This window comes from Rhinoderma darwinii, chromosome 1 (genome assembly GCF_050947455.1).
Source record: "Rhinoderma darwinii isolate aRhiDar2 chromosome 1, aRhiDar2.hap1, whole genome shotgun sequence".
NCBI lineage: Eukaryota > Metazoa > Chordata > Amphibia > Anura > Rhinodermatidae > Rhinoderma > Rhinoderma darwinii.
In genome coordinates this window covers 499,699,232-499,726,155 of record NC_134687.1, presented here as the reverse complement: position 1 = coordinate 499,726,155, position 26,924 = coordinate 499,699,232, and the positions used below count along the sequence as shown (strand labels likewise).

General features: G+C 40.5%; 1 protein-coding gene across 1 annotated transcript in view; it reads right to left on the bottom strand.

The window, feature by feature from the left end:
- FBN2 (fibrillin 2) overlaps positions 1–26,924 on the bottom strand; it is a 261,472-nt gene that overhangs the window by 153,436 nt on the left and 81,112 nt on the right. The window contains exons 6-7 of the mRNA XM_075835832.1: positions 10,796–10,993; positions 4,327–4,452 (exon numbers count right to left, since the gene is read on the bottom strand). Coding sequence (XP_075691947.1) covers positions 4,327–4,452; positions 10,796–10,993 — 324 coding nt within the window. The remainder of the gene's footprint in view (positions 1–4,326; positions 4,453–10,795; positions 10,994–26,924) is intronic.

The window sequence follows — 26,924 nt, the reverse complement described above, 5'->3', positions numbered from 1 at the left end:
ATTTATCTTCGCGGCTTCCTTTGCTGGTATCGTTATGATTATAGACTCCTCGGGAAGAGATCAGAATATCAATATCTTAGCTATTAAAATCTGTATGTTAAGCTGACTAAGTTTTGTTTTATCTAATGTTTATCTAGTATTGTCTGTATTGTTTAATTATTAAACCCGTTTTAATGTTAACTGAGTTAGCAGTCTGTGTGTGCATCTTTTTGTTTCCTACAATCTAAAAGTAAAGGGCCTTTTACACCAGCCTATAATCGGCCGGTGCAGTGAGTGCCGATCAACGAGACATTGTTGATCGGTGCTCGTTTGCTCTTGTCACACGGAGCTATGGATGGGGTCGAGCAGTCGTTACTCCGATCACTCATCCCCATACATTATTATCATGTCGTCAGCGTTTCTCCCTGTTTACACAGGGAGATGTGCTGCCGACAACAATAATATTTTACTTTTTAAAACGATACGACCTGCAGATGATCGTGCGTTTGCTCGTTCATCTTCTGATCCTTCCCCAGTTTACACAGGGCAATTATCGGCAGTGAGCGTTCTATGAACGCTTGTCTGCCCAATAATCGTCCAGTACAAAACCCCCTTTACTCACGTTAAAACATTTGGTGGCAGCGGTGGGATTGTTTGGGACAAAAATGCATTTTCTTGAAATTAGGGACAGCAAAAAGGATAAAGATTTATGGGCACTTTGTGTTCATGTACCTGGATTTAATGTATTTATTTAGTATATGGTGACATTCGTGATGAATTAAAGTGAAGTAAAGTGGTTCCTAAGGATCTTTATCTAATGATGTAAATTGACATGTTTTGTGTTTTCTTTGCAGGTTGGTTATATTTTGTTGTGAATGTTGTATGGAAACATAACGTATGGAATTTGTACAGTGTATATGTTTCCCCTGAGAGTGTTTACAGGGGGTAGGGGACACTATTTCTGATCATTCTCTGGTTATATAGTTTGCACAAAATATGTAATGTAATGGATATCCTTTCAAATTGGTTTATAGGAAAAGCGAAAATAAACATCGTATTTTAATGAGCTTTGTTATATTATTGTGTACACATTTTGACTTTGACAAACATAAAATGTTATCTTAAAGTTCTAATGTTACTTTGTATTCTACAGCTGTTATAGTAGCAAGAAAATGGACATCCGGACTACCACCTACGAATTTATTTTTTCCCAAGTGATAAGTAACTAACTTTCTGTTTATTTGTAGGAGAAAAAAAAGACTGGACATCTCTAGATCTATGTGAGATCATTTATTAGCGTTAGGACAATAGATATAGAAATTCCTGGTGAGAATTAAAGTATAAGATAGAAATTCTGTAATAGTACTACTCCCATCATGATTGGAAAATGTACAATGTGTCACCAACTGGAGACCTAAAATGTACATAAGTGTTAGAGAATAGGAGACAATAACAGGAGCGCTGACTATTTGAACTAGAACAATGCAAATTTGGTAATGTCTCATTTGATTATAAAAGCGTGTTTATGTGATCTTTTGTTTGGAGCTCGAGGTCATATTAAACGGTTTAAATGAACTTACATATGTGAATGGAAAGAAAACCACGAGTTTCCTTAAACGTGTGGTGAAAAGGGCCCTAGTTTGTCTATGTCTGTATGTATTGTTATACTGTATATTCACAAGTGATCTGCTGAACAGCTGAAAAGATCTGACGAGAAGAAGGAAGTTACACACAGCCAGACTAAAGAGGGTGGCAACAGGTCGCGTAGAGTGGCGGGAGGATGAACGTTATAGGGAGGCACATACTGAAAACGCACAGAGACCCTGCTCCTCATCTAACACAGACAACATTACATGCCATAACATCCTAATGTACAAAGAGAGAGAGAAACTTGCTTCCTTTAAATTTATATTTATATATGAAGAATAATAGTCTACATGTATATATGTACTCAATGTCACAATGTTGGGACAGTTGGGTAATCAAACAAGCCGTAGATTAACAAAGAAACTTACCAAATGGTATGGGGTCAAATTGGAATACGAATTATTAGGCTGGGTTCACACGACCTATTTTCAGACGTAAACGAGGCGTATTATGCCTCGTTTTACGTCTGAAAATAGGGCTACAATACGTCTGCAAACATCTGCCCATTCATTTGAATGGGTTTGCCGACGTACTGTGCAGACAACCTGTCATCTACGCGTCGTCGTTTGACAGCTGTCAAATGATGACGCGTAAAAATACAGCCTCGTCAAAAGAAGTGCAGGACACTTCTTTCAGATGTAATTTGAGCCGTTCTTCATTGAACTCAATGAAGAGCAGCTCAAAATTTACGGCTGTCAGAGAAGCCTCGCAAAATGCGAGGAGGAGCATTTACGACTGAAACGAGGCAGCTGTTTTCTCCTATCATGTGCACATACCCTAAGGGTATGTTTGGTTCCGGGTAAATTGTGTTAATACGGTATTTGTACATTTTTTGCCTACCATATTTTTTTAGGTTTATATTGAAAGAATGCCAACGAATTATAAGGTATTTGTCATATATAGAATCTTTATTGGACACGTAAAAATTTTACTTTGTACATGTTTCTTTACATTCCTACAGGTGGAACAAAATTTCTTAGTGTATATTGCCATTGTTGGAGATTTTGATGGTTAAAATATTTAACAAACCAATTGAGAATGGGATAGATATATATGCAGTAATTATATCCTGTAATGAGGGCAATTAGGTTAGGTCTATATAGCAAAGTATTTAATATTCTTTAAGCCACTATTAAGAACATCTCTATGCTATAGAAAACCTCAGTGGTTACTCTGGGCAGAGTTTGTATACAAGTGTTAGACTGACAATATTATAATGTGAGATTTGTTATTTTGTTTTATTAATTTGATGTGGAGGTGATGAAAAGGACCAGGACCTTTCCAAGTTTTAAAATACACCTGAAACCGCTTGCTGCTATAAACTCTTATTCCTGCCTCAATATTGGAACTCTCAAGTTTGTTTTTGAATTTATCATCAGTGAATGCAGGCTGTCCAATAGAGCCCAAAAATCTTACAATTTGAGATATGTGTTTTCAACACATCCCAGGTGTAATAGCCTTCTGGAGACACAGCTTTTTGGTGGCATGTACTGCCCACCAACAAGACTTCAGTCACAGATCTGCCACTGGCTGACTGGATGTGTCGTACTGGTGTTGCCTGGGGGTAGACTTTGCTGCCGTGGAAGGGTATGCTGTAAGCCAACAACCAGCAGCACTGATGACCTTACAAGTGAGGGAGGGCCATACATCTCCTCCCAAAGAACAGAGCTGAACAAAATGTCCTGAAGAACAGCCATTTTGCAACTGTGGATACACCTGCACTACCTATCAGCAAGGAGAAATGAGGTGGAAAAGATTGTGACAGACCATCAATGTTGCAAAGGGAGGGGACAGATTTCTTTTTAATATTAAGAGGAAACCTCCCAGTATTTGAGGTGTAAAAACTCCACCCATACTGTAGCAAATTTGAGTCCATCTACAACTTGTGTAGTCAAGTTGATTTATCCTCGCTGTTTCTTGACCATTATCATCACGATTATAGACTCCCGGGAAGAGATCGGAAGATCAAAATCTCAAGTAAAGTCTGTAGGTTAAGATGACTAAAGGGGGTTTTACACTGGGCAATTATCGGGCAAACAATCATTTATAGATCAGCAGACGAATGAGCAAACGCTTGTTCATCTGCTGATCGTATCGTTGTAAACAGGGAGAGCGCTGCCAACATGATAATAATGTATGGGGAAGAGCGATCGGAGTAACGACCGCTCATCCCCATACATAGCTCTTTGTGACAGGAGAAAACGAGCGGCGATCAACTAGCTGTCTCGTTTATCGGCGCTCGCTGCACCAGCCAAAATCAGCCAGTGTAATAGGGCCTTAAGTTTTGTTTTATCTATTGTCTAGCTAGTATTATCTGTATTGTTGAATTATTAAACTTGTTTTATTGTCAGCTGTCTGTGTGTACATTTTTGTGTTCCCTACAATCAAAAAAGAAACTCCCACCTAGTTACTAACAGAACTAAGTAGCTGATTTATATATGGAAAGCTTAAGGCTGGAATCACACATGTCATTTCTGTGTCAGTTTTTATGACAATTTATTGTGCCAAAGCCAGGAGTCGATCTGAAAGAATCAAAAGTATAAGACGAAAAGATAGGCTTTAAGCCTTTTACTTTACAACCACATTAAAGTAAATGAAGAATATTGTGCTTTTGCACCAGTATTTAATATTCTCAATCAGCTCAGTAAACTGAATGGAGACCTGTCTACGGATGCCTTCTACTTGCTATGAGGGGCTTACCTTCACATTTTTGTGTTGTTTCACTCTGCTTATGACCAACAGGACACTTGCATTCATAAGATCCATCTGTGTTAATGCAGTTTCCTCCTTGGCAGAGTCCTGGGATTGCTTGGCATTCATCAATATCTGGAAAGTTTGAGTAATACATTTTTATGTAAGTATATTACATATTGAAATTTTATAATGAAAATGCAATGCAATAAAAAAAACAGAAAACCCCACAAAATAGGTAGGTAGTATTTTTTATGACTTTGGCTACTTTGCATACACGAAAAAAATATTATTATTATTATTATCATCATCATCATCATCATCATCATCAACATCATGATCATTATTATAATTTATCATCATCCATTACTACATAGCACATTTACAAAAATATCAAGACTGGAACATTTTAGACCAGTGCTAGTCCAGGTTTACCCACAGGAAACTCGAGTTTGATTTAATAGGAATAAATAGTAAAAGAAGGGTCAAAAGTAATGTGATGTAACTACCGTATGTGGCAAGTACAAAAGTAATATAAAGGCAAAAGGTCCTATTACACGGGCCAATAATTGGGCAAACGAGCGTTCACAGAACAGGGCAACGATCAGCCAATTAAAGAGCAACGCTAGTTTATCGGCTGATCGTACTGTTTCTGCAGCCTAAAATATTATCGTTATCGGCAGCACATCTCCCTACATGGAGTACAGAGCATTTTCAGCTCTACAAACACCTGCAGGCAGACTTACTGATATGACAAATGTGCAGAAGCATAAGGATGTTACTAACTAGACCACTAAGTTGCTGAATCACTGGTTATATGAATAACTGACCACCTAGGAACCAATAATGCATTGCTGAAAATATCTGGCCATCAGGTACCCAATAACTATAGGAACAGATCTACTTATTACTGCAAGGTACTTCCGACTGTTGATAATCAATACAAGGAATCACTGCTCACTATGGAATAAAATCTTGATCCTCCACTGACTAATGAATGGGTATTTGCAAATACATCTAGTCACCTAGGATAAATCCAATAAGCTAGTATGGACACACTGGGGTAAACTTATCAATGTAGTTATGCCAGTTTTCTGGCGTATATACATTAAAAGTAGGTAATTTGGCCGAACATGATATTTATCAAACCCCTACGCCCCTTTTTCAGGCACATATAATTGTGTCAAAAAAAGAGCGGAACTTCAGAGTTGCACCCAGGATGACACATTTACTAAAGATTTCCGACACTTTTCAAATACATCGTTCAGTCAGAACATGGAAACCACCTGTCCAAAATTATATAGGTCCCCCTTGTGCATCAAAAACAGCTGTGACTCATCAAGACATTGACTTCATCTAGCACCAAGACATTAGCAGTAGATCTTTTGTCCTGTAAGTTACGAGGTGGGGCCTCCAGGGCTCAACTAGATTTTCCAGTACATTCCACGGATTCCACCTTAAGATCTTTGTCATGATCCTCAAACCATTCTAGAACATTTTTTGCAGTGTGGCAGGTTGCATTGTCCTGCTGCAAGAGACCAGTGCCATTAGGGAATACTGTTGACATGAACGGGTGTACTTGGTCTGCAACAATGTTTAGATAGGTGGTACGTATCAAAGTAACATTCACATGAATGCCAGGACCCAAGGTTTCCCAGCAGAACACTTCCCAGAGCATCATACTGCCTCTACCGGCCTGCCTTCTTCCCATAGTACACCCTGGTGCCATCTCTTCCCCAGGTAAGCACGCACCCATCCATCCACATAATGTAAAAGAAAATTTAATTTATCAGACCTGGCCACCTTCTTCCATTGTTCTATAATCCGGTTCTAATGCTCACGGGTGCATTGTAAGCATTTTTGGAAAAGCACTGGGGTCAAAATGGGCACTCTGAACTGTCTGCTCCAAAGCCACAGCAGGCTGCAATGCACTGTGTTCTTACATTTATTTTTTTATCATAGCCGGCATTAAAGAGGTTATCTGGGACTGGGACTGAGTATAAGGCCTGATTTACACGAATGTGTGCGTTTTGCGCACGCAAAAAACGCGGCATTTTGCGTGCGCAAAAGGCACATAACAGCTCCGTGTGTCAGCCCCGTATGATGCGCGGCTGCGTGATTTTCGCACAGCGGCCATCATTATGACACTCCGTTTGGATGTTTGTAAACAGAAAAGCACGTGGTGCTTTTCTGTTTACATTCAGAGTTTGACAGCTGTTGCGCGAATCACGCAGTTCGCACGGAAGTGCTTCCGTGCGGCATGCGTGGTTTTCACGCACCCATTGACTTCAATGGGTGCGTGATGCGCGAACAGCGCACAAAGATAGGACATGTCGTGAGTTTTTTTCAGCGGACTCACGCTGAGCAAAACTCACGGACTGTCTGCATGCCCCCATAGACTAATATAGGTGCATACGACACGCGTGAAAAGCACGCGCTTCGCACGCACGTATATCACGCTCGTGTAAACGAGGCCTTAGTATAACTATTAGGCCTTGTTTACACGAGCATGATATATGTGCGTGCGACGCGCGTGCTTTTCACGCGTGTCGTACGCACCTATATTAGTCTATGGGGGCATTTCTTACAATAGCAACTTAGGCCTCATGCACACGACCGTAGCCATGTGCACGGCCGTGATATTTGGGTTGGAAAGCCGCGAAGTGTCACCCGCGGGCCGTGCACATGGCCGCGTGCATTAATTTCTATGAGCCTGGACCGCAAAACACAGCCATAATAAGACATGTCCGTTCTTTTTGCGTTCCAGGCTCCTGGGCTATGCATGGACCGTGGAAACCTCTGTCGTGTGCATTTGGCCCATTGAAATGAATGGGGCCGCAATTCACCCGCAGATTTGCGGGTGAATTGCGGCCGCAAAAATATGTTCGTGTGCATGGGGCCTTAGACTATAAATCTTATAATTTCTACATACTTTATATTTAACACCACTATTTAAGCTTTACTATTCTAGAAAGGACATGAGTCTCCAAGTTATATTGAAATACTTCAGTAAACCTACACAACTTTCTTTACCTTACCTGAGATAAATAGAGATTCATCACATAAAGGTCTCCTAGAATACATTTCCTTACAAAAAGTATTGGTTCAAGATCAGTTTAGTGTCAGCTGTAACATTTGTCCATCACCAACAACCATATTCCAAAGTTTTTTAGATAAGTCTTTTTTGACAACCTAAAGAGGTTGTCTTGTTTAAAAAAGAATTTTCAAATATCTTTTTATGAAATTCTAAGAACCTGTTTAAGACCCCTTCTATAAGCCAAAGCAGAGAGCCCATTGATTTCAATAAAAAAATTGTGTAATGCTTCATTTCTCCTGTGGTGGTGCTGAAGAGATATTGAACACTTGATGCCAGGTTCCCCCAAAGATTACAACTGATCATTCATGATCCAAGCAGCAGAATACCCAGAGATCAGCTTTAATGGTATGGTGTCAAAAATTACAAAGTATATTAATCTTGATTATAGTGGCATCATAAGCGAATGTAATAGTAATGTCTATCTATACATATTGTACAATAGTTATATTAACTGGACTTAGGCCTTATTCACACGAACGTGTGCGTTTTGCGCGCGTTGCACTTCCGTGTGTCATCAGTGAATGGTGCGTGGCTGCGTGATTTTCACGCATATGCCATCCTTATGACACGCGGTTTTGATGTTTAGAAAAAGGAATGAAGGAACTGCTTTTATTTTTTCCTTCATTTGTTTATCTACTGTTGCGTGATTTTCACGCACCCATTGACTTCAACGGGTGCGTGATGCGCGAAAAACGGCCAAGTATAGGACATGTCGTGAGTTTTACGCAGCGGACATACGCTGCGTCAAAATCAAGGACTGTCTGAACGGCCCCATTGACTAACATAGGTCCACGCGACGCGCGTGTTTTTCACGTGCGTATCACGGACGTTAAAAACGTTCGTGTGAATAAGGCCTTAATTAGCACAGTTTTCAGACCACAACGGTTTATGTCATTTTGAAGGTAGAATGAGAGCTCTTGCACAATATAATGTCACTGTGGAATGGTTATTTATGTCTGTTTCAGCCTTTGACCAGTCCCCCCTTCTGCTTATTACTTTATCACACAGTTATGTCTTTGTTCTCTGTTGTAATTTACTGTCCATGTTCAAAATAAACGAGTAAAATGCTGAAAGCTCAGCAGATTCCTATGTAGTATTATCTAAAAGCGACAATTGTAACAATTGCGCAATCAAATTCTACAATTCTGCAGATCTGTATTTAATTTCATAGTCATGCATTCAAAATCTATATATCATAAAACAATACTTATGTGATTGGAGGTGTTCAGATAAGGAGGGTGTAATGTATTGGATCTGCTTAGTATTTTATTTTCTATTGCTTATGTAGCACCAACATGTTTTGCAGCGCTGTACAGAAATGTTCACACACTTCTGTCCCTACAATTGAATTTCTCTAAGGGTATGTGCACACACACTAATTACGTCCATAATTGACGGACGTATTTCGGCCGCAAGTCCCGGACCGAACACAGTGCAGGGAGCCGGGCTCCTAGCATCATACTTATGTACGATGCTAGGAGTCCCTGCCTCGCTGCAGGACAACTGTCCCGTACTGAAAACATGATTACAGTACGTGACAGTTGTCCTGCAGCGAGGCAGGGACTCCTAGCGTCGTACATAAGTATGATGCTAGGAGCCGGGCTCCCTGCAGTGTGTTCGGTCCGGTACTTGCGGCCAAAATATGTCCGTCACTTACGGACGTAATTAGTGTGTGTGCACATACCCTAACTCATACACACACAAGGGCCAGTTTTAATGACAGCCCATCAGTGTGTTTTATGAGTACTGGAGGAATCCCACACTGACACAGGAAGAATATACAAACTCCATTTAGATCTTGCTCCAGGTTATATGTGAACCCAGGACCCTGGTTGCAATGTGACAATGCTAAGCCACCATGCTGCATGCGAAGGGGACTTTGTCCTAACTCACAACATTTGGGCAATTCATGCAAAGTTTTAAGTGTCTTTGACTTTTAGTTGTCTCAGTGGTTTTTCTGCTTAATATATACCAATCTGTTGGTTCCGTGATTACTTTTTCGGTTTGCAATCAAAGTGGAAGAAGGAATTTCATGCCTGGTGCTGACCATTTGTGGGATTTTGAGGAGGTCCACCCTATGTAACTTGATGCATGTACCAACGAAGCTCATATAGCTATTATATTACTTAAATAAACCAATCTTCTCTACTCCTCCACCTAGCTCCAATGGAGAGCCCTATGCCCAGCATGGCTGTAAGGTAAGGGTACCTCAGCAAGTTCTTCAGTAAGCCCCTTCTACTAAAATTATTTAAAGAGGCTCAGTCACCAGATTTTGCAACCCCTATCTGCTATTGCAGCAGATAGGCGCTGCAATGTAGATTACAGTAACGTTTTTATTTTTAAAAAACAAGCATTTTTGGCCAAGTTATGACCATTTTTGTATTTATGCAAATGAGGCTTGCAAAAGTACAACTGGGCGTGTTGAAAAGTAAAAGTACAACTGGGCGTGTATTTTGTGCGTACATCGGGGCGTTTTTACTACTTTTACTAGCTGGGCGTTCTGACGAGAAGTATCATCCACTTCTCTTCAGAACGCCCAGCTTCTGGCAGTGCAGACACAGCCGTGTTCTCGAGAGATCACGCTGTGACGTCACTCACAGGTCCTGCATCGTGTCGGACGAGCGAGGACACATCGGCACCAGAGGCTACAGATGATTCTGCAGCAGCATCGGCGTTTGCAGGTAAGTCGATGTAGCTACTTACCTGTAAACGCTGATGCTGCTGCAGAATCAACTGTAGCCTCTGGTGCCGATGTGTCCTCGCTCGTCTGACACGATGCAGGACCTGGGGAAGTGACGTCACAGCGTGATCTGCCAGAAGCTGGGCGTTCTGAAGAGAAGTGGATGATACTTCTCGTCAGAACGCCCAGCTAGTAAAAGAAGTAAAAACGCCCCGGTGTACGCACATAATACACGCCCAGTTGTACTTTTGCAAGCCTCATTTGCATAAATACAAAAATGGTCATAACTTGGCCAAAAATGCTCGTTTTAAAAAAAATTAAAACGTTACTGTAATCTACATTGCAGCGCCTATCTGCTGCAATAGCAGATAGGAGTTGCAAAATCTGGTGACAGAGCCTCTTTAAAAACCCGCGACTTATATAAATATCTTCTGCACATTAGCATTTCCTAGCTAATAACATATTATGTAACATATTTTCAAAAAAAGCGATCCAGTGTATGTTCACTAAAAGTTTATAAAATATCTAGATTTAGTTGCTAATATCATATGAAGCATGCAATTTCTTAGTGTTTCAATGATTGATTGGCATGGACTGTTAAGCAGTAGTCCAACCATTGCATTCACAGTTAAATATATAGATTGATGCTATGTACAGGAAATGAATTTATTACAAATGCACATTAGTATGAAGCAGTTTACCTTGGCAAGCTCCACTGCGTATATTGGGAATGTAGCCACGACGGCAGGGTTGTGGTTGAGCAGGACACATCTCACATGGGTGTCCCCAGGCACGTCCAATGGTTGCACAGCAGAGGGTTTTTGTGCACACGATACCAGTCACCTGACCCTGACACATCTGATTGCTGACCTGGGTGAAGCAGGGCCCTGTTCTGTAGTCTGAAAGTAAAAACAGAAAAAGAAAATATTCAAATCCGGTCTGCACCATCTTATGACCTCAAAACCTCAAATTCAGCAAAACTACTATGCAAACAAAAAATATGAGCAAATGGAAAACCCAAATGACCCATTTATATTGTTAGCCTATACTTGTTAATGTTTTCTCTCTAATTTTATTACATTTACTGAACGTTTGTTTAAATGTACATATAATAAACAAAATATTAATATAAAGAATGCAACTTTTAAATATGAATATAAATGGTATATGTATTCAAAAGATTGAAATACTAAATCTGGTGTGTATCCATTATATGCTTTCATGTAATGTTATGAGACATTCAGAAGTCTGTTACAATCCACTTGTAGTGGCTGCATTTAAGATTCTCACAAAATCTCACACCAAATGACAAATGACCAATTGATGTAGTCGGCAGGATGATAATTTTTTTTTGCAGTTTGGCATGTAGACATAAATGGATTTATGTGGGAACAAGATGTGAAGCTTCCACAATAACGAGTATCTTTTGTTTTTACAAATGAGGAAAATAATCTTTAATTTTCTTATACTAGATGTTTTATGCACTTCAAGAGGGAAAAGTTGCTCAAATATGTAGGCGTTCCTTATTCACTAAAACCCCAATGACTTTCAGAGGTGTAACTTGAAGCTCCTAAACCACATTGCAAGATCTGTAACTGGGTCCCCAGCTAGCCTATGTCATTCATAGTACTGGTTTCCTCATATGAACAGGGTGGTCTTTTGGGCCCCCTCAGGCCCAGAAAAAAAACTTTTTACAAATGAATAATTGTAATATCCAAAACACACAGCTCCTATGAGAGAAAAAGACACAGCAATGTTTTAAAAGAAGTAGTACACTCAGGAAAACCTCTTTCTATATAGTGAGTTCCCCCGTTCTTAACCGACCCTAATAAAAAAGAGCTGAATGCTGCTGGGGAGTTGGTGTGACCATATATAATATATAATATAGTCACCAATTTACTTTATTGAGTGCCATATTGTACTTTTTAGTGAAAGAAAATATCAGCAAAGGATCTAGGGTTAACAAAAATTAGTGTCAGAGAATGTTATTTGATAAATCGACCAGTGCTAAAAAGTGGTGCCGAGCTTTAAAAATCAACCAGAAAATTGTATAGATAAATATCTCCCTATCTTTTTAAGCCGCCATATAATTCTAGACATATGCTTTATAACAGGGCCGGCCTTAGGGGTGTGTGACCTGTGCCATTGCACAGGGCACATCACTCCAGCAGGTGGAAGGGGGCTCTGTGCTGGAGTGATCAAGAGTGTGCTTTTTGGGGGCACTGTCTACAAGGGGGAGGTGGGGGGCTGTATGGCACTGTGTACAAGGGGGAGGTGGGAAATTATACTGTGTAGGGGCACTACTGGGGGAAATATACTTTGTGTGGCACTTAGGGGGCATAATACTGTGTGGGCACAATTAGGGACCTTGCTTGTGTTTCAGAAACGCCCGGGCCCGGTGACTCAGCAGTTGCCTTTCCGCCTGGGCGCTTCTACTCTCAGTGGCATCGCTACCGCTTTAGCAGCCATAGCGGCTGCTAGCGGCGATATCGGCAATGAGGGCGCTGCTGTGGCTGCTACAGCGGTAGCGACGCCACATTCAATAGTATCTGCGTCCTTAGGACGCAGATACTACACCATGTTCAAAATTATTATGCACATTGGATTTAAGTGTCATAAACATTTAATTATTAGTTTTTCAATTAAACTCATGGATGGTATTGTGTCTTAGGGCTCTTTGGATCATTGTAATCAATCTCAGACACCTATGATAATTAGTTTTCCAGGTGGGCCCAATCAAAGGAAAACTACTTAAGAAAGACGTTCCACATTATTAAGCAGGGCACAGGTTTCAAGCAATATGGGAAAGAAAAAGGATCTCTCTGCTGCCGAAAAGCGTGAAATAGTGCAATACCTTGGACAAGGTATGAAAACTTTGGATATTTCAAGAAAACTTAAGCGTGATCATCGTACTGTGAAAAGATTTGTGGCTGATTTAGAACACAGACGGGTTCGTTCAGATAAAGGCATAATGAGGAAGGTTTCTGCCAGACAAATTAATAGGATTAGGAGAGCAGCTGCTAAAATGCCATTGCAAAGCAGCAAACAGGTATTTCAAGCCGCTGGTGCCTCCGGAGTCCCGTGAACCTCAAGGTGTAGAATCCTCCAGAGGTTTGCAAGTGTGCATAAAGCTATTATTCGGCCACCCCTAAACAATGCTCACAAGCAGAAACGGTTGCAGTGGGCTCAGAAATACATGAAGACTAATTTTCAAACCGTGTTGTTTACTGATGAGTGCTGTGCAACCCTGGATGGTCCAGATGGATGGAGTAGTGGATGGTTGGTGAATGGCCACCATGTCCCAACAAGTCTGCGACGTCAGCAAGGAGGTGGCGGGTGTGAAAATGACCTCTGCAAAGTACGTAGAGTTTATGACTGACCACTTTCTTCCGTGGTACAAAAAGAAGAACCGTGCCTTCCGTAGCAAAATTATCTTCATGGGGAGGTGGGACATTATACTGTGTAGGGGCACTACAGGGGGCAATATACTTTGTGTGGCACTTAGGGGGCATAATACTGTGTGGGCAGAATTAGGGACCTTGCTCGTGTTTCTCTCAGTGGCATCGCTACCGCTTTAGCAGCCATAGCGGCTGCTAGCGGCGACAACGGCAATGAGGGCACTGCTGTGGCTGCTACATCAGTAGCGACACCACATTCAATAGTATCTGCGTCCTTAGGACGCAGATACTATTGATCACTATAGCAGAGCAGGGAGGTATGTCTCTACTCTGCTATCTACTAGTGCCACTGTAGCTCCCTAAATGGACAGAGACATCAGGGGCTTCTCCTGGAGTGGAATTCCCAGTCACAGCGTCGGCAACTCTGTGGACAGGGATTCCACTGCAGAAGTTGCCCCTGATGTCACTGTCCATATATTGACAGAGACATGAAGCGCTCCGTCCAGGAGCAGAATCGCCGGCTGTGTGGCACTACCTACAAGGGGGCTGTGGGGCACTACCTACAAGGGGGCTGTGTGGCACTACCTACAAGGGGGCTGTGTAGCACTATCTACAAGGGGGCTGTGTGGCACTACTTACTGGGGGCATCTGTGAGTGGCGGGCTGATGGTCATTTTAGTGAGAGTGGCGGGCTGATGGTCATTTTACAGTGAGTGGCGGGCTGATGGTCTTCAAGTAGTTTCCACCTCTGAGCAATTGAAATTGATAGGATGCAGAAAATACCTGCGGCGCTCGTTTGGAGTACTTTTTTGCCTGCGTAGTTTGAATTAGCTTCAACGGCTTAAAAAAAACACAAAAAATACCCGTCAAATAACGCTGTCAATTCAAAATGGTTCTCAAAATTCCTGAAGGAATTTTGAGGCAAATTTTTTCTGCCTTACAAAAAACGCTGTGTGAACATACCCTAAGAGTGTAGTGCTTGTTTTTTTTAAACGTTTTCTGTCTTTCTCTAAACAATTTTTGGAAGGGGTGCCCTGAGGAAATGTTTTTTTTTCCAGGGTTGCCTCGAGTCCAAAAAGGTTGGGAAACTCTGAACTAGGCTACAGGATCACGCCGGCCTACGTAAGAATCCCGTCGTCGGCGTTGTGGAGCAGCTGGTGAGTACAATTTTTTTTTGTTTGGGGGCACTGTCTACAAGGAGGAGGTGGGGGGCTGTATGGCACTGTGTACATGGGGGAGGTGGGACATTATACTGTGTAGGGGCACTACAGGGGGCAATATACTTTGTGTGGCACTTAGGAGCCATAATACTATGTGGGCACAATTAGGGAACAAAATACTGTGTCTTTGAAGGGGTTATAATATATTATATTATTAAATATTATTATTATACTGTATGGGGGTCACTAAAGTGGCATTACACTGTGTGGAAGCACTATATAGGGAATTATACTGTGTGGGGGCACTATATAGGGCATTATACTTTTTTATGGGGCATTTTTTTCATGATGGGGTGGGGCGTCGAAAGATAATTACGCACGGGGCACCATCTATTCTAAGACTGGCCCTGCTTTATAATATAATATATGTTCACTCACATCAGTCCCTGTTCCCCTCGGTACTGCTACGAGCAGATATGAATGCAGTAGCTGAAGACTAAAATGTGTACATAATTTTAGAATTGCATCTTAATAGTAATATCTGTAAGCAATAGTAATATTTGTAAGCATAGCATAAGCTTTTCATACCATTATATAATGAATACAAAATAAATAATGGAAATACCATCAAATATGCAAAATGGCTTTTTAAAGAATATTTATTGGTGGAATAATTAAATTCTCAGCCAAGTGCAATAGCCGTAAACTATTTTATTATGATCTGATATGACTTACATTATTGACTCATGTGTCAAGAAAAACAGTCAAAAAGTTCACAGAAATAAATATGAAGAAATTGGGTCTGTTCATATTGCTTTTGCAGTGTACAGATGTAGTCATCTTTATCTTGACTTTTAACGCATTAAGTGCACAGTGTCGGGAAACTTTAACTTGACTTTTTCAATGGCCTTTTAATGGCTTTTATTGTGTGATATCACGTTGCAGCAAGTTATCAGTCAAAATAAACTTGGCTACATCTGTACATTGGAGATACAGCTGCTTCCGGCAGATACTTACGGATCTCACTGTATAGGCATACAGAGGTATCTGTAGCTCATAGGCTCTCATGTTGAAAAAAACATATACCTTGCGGAATAAGCATTTGCGGACGGTATAACTTTGATGTGATAGATTACAGAGACACGCAGGACCCGCTGACACCAAACCTGTCAGGTTTGCGGGACTGACGGATTCAGGTCATAGCAAAAAATACAGCTGCTCTATATAGGGAATAGAGAATACAGAAAAGCCGTATCTCAAAAAGTAAAAATAATTTTTAATAAAAACTATTTATAAAGTTGCACCAAACACACTGACTGACCTTTTTATTAAAAAAAATGTCTTTCAAAAGTTTACATAGCCTTTAAATTCAGCCAGAGTAAGATCTACATAGAGTTTGGGGGTAGAGGCTGACATGACTGCATACATTCTCTGTACAATGCAATAGAATATGTTCACACCATTTAAATAAAACAAAATAAATATTTGTTCTTGCACAAGTGACATTCAATTTGTCAGGAATTGCATTATGGATCTAGGTCACACACATAATAGTCCATGTAAAGAGCCAAGATTTTCGGTGTCAAAAATCTGATATCTGCCTTATATAAATTAAAGATGCAAAGAAAAATATTCAAAACACTCACAGAAATAAATATTAAGAAATACTGTACTAAACTAATAGCAAAAATAACTTAGAGTTCATTTAAAAACTATTCAGACACAATGAATTATCTACATGTGAATCAAAACATTTGTCAAGAAAAATAGAAAAGCTGTGGCATACAGGGGGCAGCTATTCTGTAAAAATAAGGTGAGAAGAACGACTTCACTTCGTCTCTCACCATAATAGGGTAAATATTCATCCATATTGGCAATGTCCAGCTAAGAGCCAAAATATCTGTACTCTCATGTGGTATATAACTATATATATATACATATATATATATATATATATATATATATATATATATATATATATATATATATATATATGTATACATATACAGCATACCATTTATTCAGCAACAAGAGAAGATGAAGAGTTCAATGACAAGACTTTTCTTGAGCTTATTTCATTGTAATTATTATGTGGTTCCAGAAGTAAGCAAACCCAAGAACAGAGTAGTAGCCAATATATACACAATAATCCTTAACCTAAGCTGGACTGCTTGAAGAAATAAAACACATATTTTGGAAGCTATTAATAATTAATAACGAACAGATTATTTGATGGAAGTAAACCTACTTACTGGACACAACATGGGAAGACTTTGTCATTGTTCTATTTTGTCCCCAAGTTTCCTGTTACCTTGCCACACATTCATGTTGCCATATGAGTTATGAGTTTTGATTAGGCTAATTTGGTATATCTTCTAACGGAGCAACTACTATTAGATTATTTGCATAATAGGCTTAGTATAGTAAAGCTTTTGTATGTCTACTTCAAGGAGGCTTCAATTTGTGCTTTTTATATATCATAAAGTATAAGTTCACATTCACATATGGCTACTCTCATAGCTTATACAGTTTATTATGCCCACCTACTTAATACTTTATGGGGCCACCTTTTGCCCATTCCCATACGTTGTAATGTCCGACAATAACTTTGTCCCTGATTTAGATTATGTGTTATGTGAAGCTCAGCTGCTTTGTGTCTGTTCGGCTTTTTCCGGAAATAAATGTATCGGTGTACGGACTCAATAGAAAGTCTATGAGTCCGTACACCGATACATCGGCTTTCTGGGAAAAGTTGAACAGAAACTAATCTAGCGATCGGTGGGGGTCTCAGTGCTCGGACCCCCACCAATACAAACTTCTGACATGTCACTATGACATGTCAGAAGTTTGTCGAATGTTTAGCTACAATTTAACTTAATCTTCCATTACAATATTCCTGTAATATACTGAAATTATTTACATATCATTACAGCAAATGACAATGTTAACATTATCCAGCTAAAGACATATAAAATGGCTAGCAGCGTCAGCCACATTACATCTGATATGATTAATATATCCATGGCATGTAATGAACCTCAATTACACATCATGTAAATACTGAAGAATTTCTTTCAAAAAGATCCTTAAACAAAATGATTGCAGCTTTTAGAAAAGGCAGTATTTCCATTTGCAGTGTACTTCATTCCAAATGTAAATATAATATTCTTTGCAGATGGCTTGAATCGAGAACTTTCCAAGCATAAATATTCGCAAATGTGAACATCTATTTCTTTTATGTGTTTATGCCAACTTCTAGCAGACAGACTGTATTAAAAAAATTCTGTGATGTCTAGATTTCAATTAATACTATACTAACATTAACAGGACTGGCTAGGTATAGGTATGTTACGGGCAGAAAGAAGCTCACATTGAACTGGACAGTGAAATTGTCACAAAACTGCACTTTGCCCGGTCTACCATCATTTGTTGCCTGACTATTTCCACCACTTTGGGTTAGAGATTTAAGCTCTCTGGGGGAAACTTTACTAAACTGCCGATAGAGAAGTTGTACATAACAACTAGTCAAATATCAGCTCTCATTTCTCAGAGGCCCTCTGGAACATAAAACCGGTAACCTGATTAGATGCTATGGGCAACTTCTCCACTTTTTCCTTCCACTGGTTTTCATAAATCTCCCACTCTGCCTTAAACTGTCTCCTAGCAGCTGATGGGATGTAATGCAACACCTTTGCTTTTACACAACTTTGTTTTATTTGCCCCAAAGTTATCACAATTGAGCCACAAATGCCACCATCACAGTGTGTTAGCCACAGATGTTCCTATAACACTGTTTGCCAGCCATGTATGTCCCTATAACAGTGTGTGCCATTCAAAGTTTGCCCATAACAGTGTATTACAGATGCCCTATGAGCAACGTTTGTCAGCCGAGACAGAAACTGCGCTTTGAAGTTGGGATGCTCCTTGAGGTTGACATCCCCTTGTCCTGACACCACTGGCTTTCACGACATATACTTGTATGTTGCTTTGATGGGTGTTTGGCACCTTTCCATCTCTAAAGGCCCTTAAACACGAGCGTACTTTCAAATGCTCTTTGCCGATTATCGGCCGGTATAACATGCCCGACGATCATCCACCGTTTGTCAGCTGATCAGATCTTTTATGTGGGCATTAAAATCACTGAAAAGAATTCCCAAAACAGTATATCCAAAAATATAATCTAATTTTAATATTATACCTAATATGTACACAGATGCAACAGTCAGTTAAAAATGAGAGTATATGGGCACACTATAATATGGCCCACCATCCCATACCAAAAGCAGAGGCCTAACTGCCTACCAGCTTATACACAAACACACATGTAAGCAGGATATAGAACTGCCAACTGAAAACACAAATAATTGAAAGGTGTCAATGAATATAAAATGTAGCACACCAATATTGCATGGAAACTGCAAATACACAGATATCCATCCAATATGATATAGGCATACATAAAGACTAAGTGAACCAACCTACTGCGATAGGTGATTCTACAGTATATAGTGAAGCCAATTTGGTCACATATGCACAGCTATCAAAAAGAAACAGGCCCCTTACTATCACATGAGATGCATTACCTTATGGAATAGGGGCAGTTTTGAGTCACACAGTTAATGGAGGACAAGAAGCTCCAATTGCTTACTATTTAAGAACAATGAGTACTACAGAAAGATACTATGCACAAATTGATAAGGAAGCTTTAGCCATTGTGGCAGGTGTAAAGACACTTCATGGGTACTTATATGGAATAAGTTTCACTATTATAACAGTCCACAAGCCTCTTTTGGGTCTGTTTAAAACTAGTGGGCTTACCCCTCAAATGATATCACCACGTATGCTCCGTTGCTCTTTAATGTTAAATGCATATGATGCTGAGCTACAGTACCCGCCAGGAAAAGTAATCAACATTGCTGATGCCCTTAGCCGTTTACCAATACAGACTGCTGGTTTTGCAGTACCTGCCATGTCTGAAATTCGTATGCTGGGGTCAATAGCCAATCCTCCATTGCAATCTAATGATATTGCTCGCATGACTGCCATGGATTCAAGTTTGGCAAGAGTATTAAACTGGGTTTGGAAAGGGTGGCCACATTCAAAATTAACAAATGATTTTAAACCTTTTGAAGGAAAGCAGCATGAACTCTCTGCCTACAAAGGTTGTCTACTCTGGGGTAACAGAGTGGTAATTCCCAGAGCTGGTCAAACTCAAGTGCTTAAACCTCTGCACGAAGGACATCCTGGAATTGTTAACATGAAGGCTCTTGCTAGAAGTTATGTATGGTGGCCTAAAATTGATGAACATACAGAGCAATGGGTAAAAAAGTGTACTCCTTGTCAAACCACGCGTCGTCATTCTCCAACAAAAGCTGTGTCACGTTCTTGGGAAGTACCCAGAAACTCGTGGTCTAGACTGCATGTAGACTTTGCAGGTCCAGCTCAAGGATAGACATTTTTCCTTGTGGTTGACTCCTTTTTCAAGTGGCTAGAAGTTGTACCAGTATCCTCAGCCACAACAAGTCCTGTTATACAAGTTCTATGGAGGCTGTTTGCAACACATGGATTACCTGATACAATTGTGTCAGAATATGGGCCACAATAAACCAAAATAAATCCATAGAGTTCAAAATGTTTATAGAAAATAATCTTATTCCCCATGTTACAACAGCTCTATTTCATCCATCTTCAAATGGACATGTAAAGCGCATGGTTCAGACTACTAAAGATGCTTTACAGAGAATTGTTAAAGGAGATTATAATCAGAGACTGGCAAATGTTCTACTACAACAACATGTGACACCAGCTCCAGTACCGGATGCAGCCCTACAAAACTGCTGATCAACAGGAGGATCAAGACTTCATCCTGATCTCACATCTCAATTGCAAAATAAACAGGAAGTCAGACTGTCTAAAAAGTATAACGTCAGACTGTCTAAAAAATATAACGCCTCATCCACAAGGCATTTTCAGGAGGGTGATAGTGTGTATGCTAGAAACTATACAATGGGACCAAGAGGGCTGCCAGCAACTGTAGTGGAAACTGCAGGACCAGTGTCTTACAAAGTAAGAACTACTGATGGTCTTCTTCTAAGGAGGCATATAGACCAACTAAGAGGCAGAGTAGAGGATTGCATATCACCGGCTATTGAAAGTGATCCTGACCCTAAGGTACCAACAGTTCAGAGTGATGCCTTACATCCCACTGACCCTCCTCTTATCCAACAAGAGGAACAATCTTCTCCACCATCAGAGGTGCCTCAGGATAATGCACCACATGTTAAGGACACTTCAAATGAGACTATTCCTTCACATTCAACAGACCGTCCAAAACAGGTTATTCACCGACCCGATAATTATGTTATCTAAGAGGGGTGGCTTGTAATGTATTGTCTGTTATGTCTGTCCATTATCACTAGATGGCACTGTGACTTGGAGGCTTTTAAAAAAGTAATGTCAGTCATTTGTATGTTCGTTCTCATATATGTAGACTTTTTGGTATTTATTCTCATTCTCTATTTTGTTAACCCCTACCCGCACCAGGACGTAACTGTCCGTCGTTGCGGGAGGTTACTTCCCGCACGAGGACGTATAGTTACTGAGTTTTTCCCGGTGCACACTGTCGGCGACAGTGTGCAGCGGGAACCGGGAGGTCAGCTGTCACCGACAGCTGACACTCCCCTCTTGCTGGCCAGCGGTCCTTTGCCACTGATTTCGGCGAATTAACCCCTTAAATTCGGCGATCGGGTGCAATCGTCGAATTTTGGGGGTTTCTAACATATCGGCAGACCCCGGTCCGAAATCGCGGGATTTGCCGATAGTTACTATGGCAAACGGAAGCCAAACAATGGCTTCCGGGTCTGCCATGGACGGTAGCCCATCAGGACCAACCTTCGGCTGGTCCTGATAGGCTTCCTGTCAGAGTGACAGGAAGTCACTGTGTCGTTCCCGATGGCACACTGTCGGCGACAGTGTGCATCGGGAACTTGGAGATCAGCTGTCCCCGACAGCTGACACTCCAATGTTGCCGATCAGCGGCTCATCGCCGCTGATTTCGGCAATTAACCCCTTACATGCGGGGCTCGATTGCGATCTCCGCATGTAGCGGGTTTGTAGCGCATCAGCAGCCCCCATGCAATCGTGGGGGCTTCTGATGATTGTGATGGCACCCGGGGGCCAGACAACGGCCCCCAGGTCTGCCATGTATGTCAGCCTATGAGGATCAGCCTCTGCTGATCCTCGTAGACCAACTGTCAGAGTGACTGTGACGTCACACTGACAGTTGGAATACATTATACTACCAAGGTAGTGTAATGTATTCTAGCAGCGATCAGAGCTGCAGGTCAAAAAATGAAAGTGTAAAAAGTAAAAGAAAAGTTAATAAACAAAAATATAAAGTGTAAAAAGTAAAAAAAAAGTTAATAAAAATGTTTTATAAAAGTGTAAAAATAAAAGGTTTTGTTTTCCTATAATAAGTCATTTATTATAGGGAAAAAATGAAAACGTTAAAAAAAAGTACACATATTTGGTATCACCGTGTTCGTAACGACACAAACTATGAAACTATAATGTTAACGGGGAACGCCGCAATCAAAATAAATGGAAAACTGTCAGCATCGCTATTTTTTGGTCACCACCCCTCCCAAGATAGAGAATAAAAAGTGATCAAAAATTCGCATTTACCCCTAAATGGTACCAATAAAAACTACAACCCGTCCCGCAAAAAACAAGACCTCCCACAGCTTTTTTGACAAAAAAAATTAAAAAGTTACGGCTCAGAATAGCGTGTCTCAGAAAATAAATAATTTTATAGAAACGTAATTTTATTGTGCAAACGCTGCAAAACTTAAAAAAAACTATACACATATGGTATCGGCGTAATCGTACCGACCGGCAGAATAAATTAAAACGTAATTTATTACGCATGGTGAACGCTGTAATAAATAAAGAATTTAAAGCTCTAAAATAGATCCTGAGGGGCCAAAATGCTCACTATACCCCGTACTATTGCCGTAATCGGGAGAAATTGCTTTACAAATGTTGGGTGGCTTTTTCTCCTTTATTCCTTGTAAAAATGAAAAAATTCTATGTTTCCCCAGAAAAATAGGTGATTTTCATCTTCACAGACTAATTCCACTAAATTCTGCAAAAAAACTGTGGGGTCAAAATGCTAAGTATAGCCCTAGAAAAATGTCTTGAGGGGTGTCGTTTTCAAAATGGGGTCACTTTTTGGGGGTTTCGACTGTTTAGGTACCACAAGACCTCCTCAAACCTGACATGGTGCCAAAAATATATTCCTAAAAAAAGGAGGCCCCAAAATCCACTAGGTGCTCCTTTGCTTCTGCGGCCTGTGTTTCAGTCCATTAGGACACTAGGGCCACATGTTGGATATTTCTAAAATCTGCAGAATCTGGGTAATAAATATTGGGTTGCGTTTCTCTGGTAAAACCTTCTGTTACAGATTTTTTTTTATTACAAATGAATTTTGGCAAAAAAAATGAATTTGTAAATTTCACCTCTACTTTGCCTTAATTCCTGTGAAACGCCTAAAGGGTTAAAATACTTTCTGAATGTGGTTTTGAATACCTTGAGGGGTGCAGTTTTTAAAATGGGGTGATTTATGGGGACTTTCTAATATATAAGACCCTCAAAGCCACATCAGAACTGAACTGGTCCGTGAAAAAATGGCCTATTGAAATTTTATTGAAAATATGAGAAATTGCTGCTAAAGTTCTAGGCCTCGTAACGTCCTAGAAAAATAAAAGTACGTGAAAAAAAATGATGCAAACATAAAGTAGACATATGGGGGATGTTAACTAGTAACTATTTTGTGTGGTATTGCTATCTGTTTTACAAGCAAATACATTTAAATTTTGAAAAATGCTAATTTTTGCACATTTTTGCTAAAATTTGACGTTTTTCACAAATAAATATTAAATTTATCGACCACATTTTTTCACTAACCTAAAGTACAATATGTCACGAGAAAACAATCTCAGAATCGCTTGGATAGGTAAAAGCGTTCCGGAGTTATTACCACATAAATTGACACATGTCAGATTTGAAAAAATCATCTGTGTCCACAAGGCCAAACAGGCTGTGTCCTAAAGGGGTTAACCAGTAAAAAGAACATATATTGTTGTTGTCTCATCGTTGTCATTTTCAATCATAATTCATTAATAAGCATAAGGGTATGTGCACACACACTAATTACGTCCGTAATTGACGGACGTATTTCGGCCGCAAGTCCCGGACCGAACACAGTGCAGGGAGCCGGGCTCCTAGCATCATACTTATGTACGATGCTAGGAGTCTCTGCCTCGCTGCAGGACAACTGTCCCGTACTGTAATCATGTTTTCAGTACGTGACAGTTGTCCTGCAGCGAGGCAGGGACTCCTAGCATCGTACATAAGTATGATGCTAGGAGCCCGGCTCCCTGCACTGTGTTCAGTCCGGTACTTGCGGTCTAAATACGTCCGTCAATTACGGACGTAATTAGTGTGTGTGCACATACCCTAACAGTTTCATCCCATGTGACTGCAGCAGCAAATCACAGGTCACATGAGATGAAACGTCACCCCTTGAGGCTGGGCTGCAGGACATCATAGGGACGCATTGCCATGGCTACGGGTAAATATAGAGTTTTTTTGTTTTACGTGCTGTTTTTCGCAGCGGATATTCCGGCCGAAAAACTGCACCACAATTTTGTGCATTTTTCAGACGGAATTCCCTGCAGGCTACAGGGCGGATACGCTGTGTACTTTTACGCAGCGTATCCGCCCTGTGTGAACATACCTTTCTGATGATTGCTTAATGTAAATGAAGCTAATCAAGCGCCGATCGATATTGTTGCATTATTGTCAATTGGCGCTCGTTACAGGCAGAAAATCTGTGAGTGTAAAAGGACCCTAAGTGTACAGGAACATTGACAGAAACGTTTACTGCATATTAATCAATTTATTTCCTGCTGGCCGCTATTATGATCCTTACAGAATGACACTGCCTGGTCATTTAATCTCTTAAATACACAATCATAAAAAACGGAAGTGGCACCCACTTTTTATACAATCAGGGGCATTTTTAGGTTCTTTAACTACATAATTATTTTAACCCCTTAGTGACCACCAGTACGCCTTTTCATGGCAGTCACTAAGGGACCTTAGGCTAGACTGTCACCTATTTACGGCAGCCTAGTCTAAGTCCTGCAGTGGTGTCCCTTGCAGGCTGGAGAGCGTGCTCGGCTGTCTGATGACAGCCGGGCTCCTGCTCCAACGTTAGCGATCAAAGTTTACTTTGATCATGTCCGTTTAACCCCTTAAATCCTGCGGACAATAGCGACCGCAGCATTTACGTCGCTTACACAGGGAGGGAGCTCCCTTTGTCACCCATTGCGGCCAGCAAATGCAATCGCAGGCCTCCGATGGGGTGCCATGGCACCTGGGGGCCTAATAATGGTCCTCAGGCCTGCCCTGGCTATATGCCTATTAGGCCGTGCCAGAGGCACGTCCTAATAGATTGCCTGTCAGTTTTACATTGACAGGCAATAATGCTCTGGTATACTAAGTATACCAAAGCATTATAACAGCGATCAAAACATCACATAGTGAAGTCCCCTAGTGGGACTAAAAAAATAAGTTCTAAATGTTAAATAAAAATGATTAATAAAGATGACAGTTAAAAAGTGGTTTAATTTAGTAAAAGTATAAAAAATTAATAAAAGTACACATATATGGTATTGCCACAACCGTAATGACCCAAATAATAAAGTTAACATGTAATTTGAACCGCAAGGTGAACACTGTAAAAAAGAAATGAAAAAACTATGGCAGAATTAAAAAAAAATTATATTGCCCCCCAAAAAAGTAATAATAAAAGTTAATCAATAAGTCCTATGTACTTACAAAAAGTACCACTGAAAACTATGTATTTTCCTGCAAAAAACAAGGCCACATATAACTAACTTGAAAAATAAAAAAGTTATGGCTCTTGGAAAGCGACGATGCAAAAAACAAATAATTTCAGTTCAAAAGTGTTTTTATTGTGCAAAAGCAGTAAAACATTTAAAAAAACATATACATATGTGGTATCGTCGTAATTGTACTGACCCATAGAATAAAGGTAGGATGCTATTTATGCCGCACGGTAAACGGCGTAAATTTCAAACGCACAGAACAATGGCGGAATTTTTTTTTCTATTCCCTCCCACAAAGTTCATAAAAGTTCATCAAAAAATGTACCCAAAAATGGTGCCATTAAAAAATACAACTAATCCTGCTAAAAAAAAGTCCTCATATAACTAGGTCGACGGAAAAATGTAAAAGTTATAGCTCTTTCATTGCAACAAAGGAAAAATGAAAACAAAAAATGCTTGGCCATTAAGGCCTAAAATAAGCTGGTCACTAAGAGGTTAAACTTACTACCATGCTCCCTTTCATTACTACCCACACACACCACAAGCCAATGTGAAAATATGTCAGACTGCTATGCCATGTTTTTCATCTAATATTTCCGTGCAAACTACCATTAGGAAGTAAATCTGCTAAACCTGCGACGTTAGTTGTTAAATGCAGGCTGATATCGCTATAAGGGCATGACCACACATGGCGGAATTCCTCCGCAACTGTCCGCATCAATGCCGCACCTAATCCGGGTTGCGGATTACGGCTGCGGATCTGCACAAAATGTGCAGAAAATTGATGCGGACTAGCTGCTGCGGACTGCGGGAAAAGTGCTTCCCTTCTCCCTATCAGTGCAGGATAGAGAGAAGGGACAGCACTTTCCCTAGTGAAAGTAAAAGAAATTCATACTTACCGCCCGTTGTCTTTATGACGCGTCCCTCCTTCGGCATCCAGCCCGACCTCCCTGGATGACGCGCCAGTCCATGTGACCGCTGCAGCCTGTGCTTGGCCTGTGATTGGCTGCAGCCGTCACTTACACTGAAACGTCATCCTGGGAGGCCGGACTGGAGACAGAAACAGGGAGTTCTCGGTAAGTACGAACTTCATTTTTTTTTACAGATACATGTATATTGGGATCGGTAGTCACTGTCCCGGGTGCAGAAACAGTTACTGCCGATCGCTTAACTCTTTCAGCACCCTGGACAGTGACTATTTACTGACGTCTCCTAGCAACGCTCCCGTCATTACGGGAGCCCCATTGACTTCCTCAGTCTGGCTGTAGACCTAGAAATACATAGGTCCAGCCAGAATGAAGAAATGTCAAGTAAAAAAAGCAAGACGCATCCGCAGCACACATGACATGTGCATGACAGC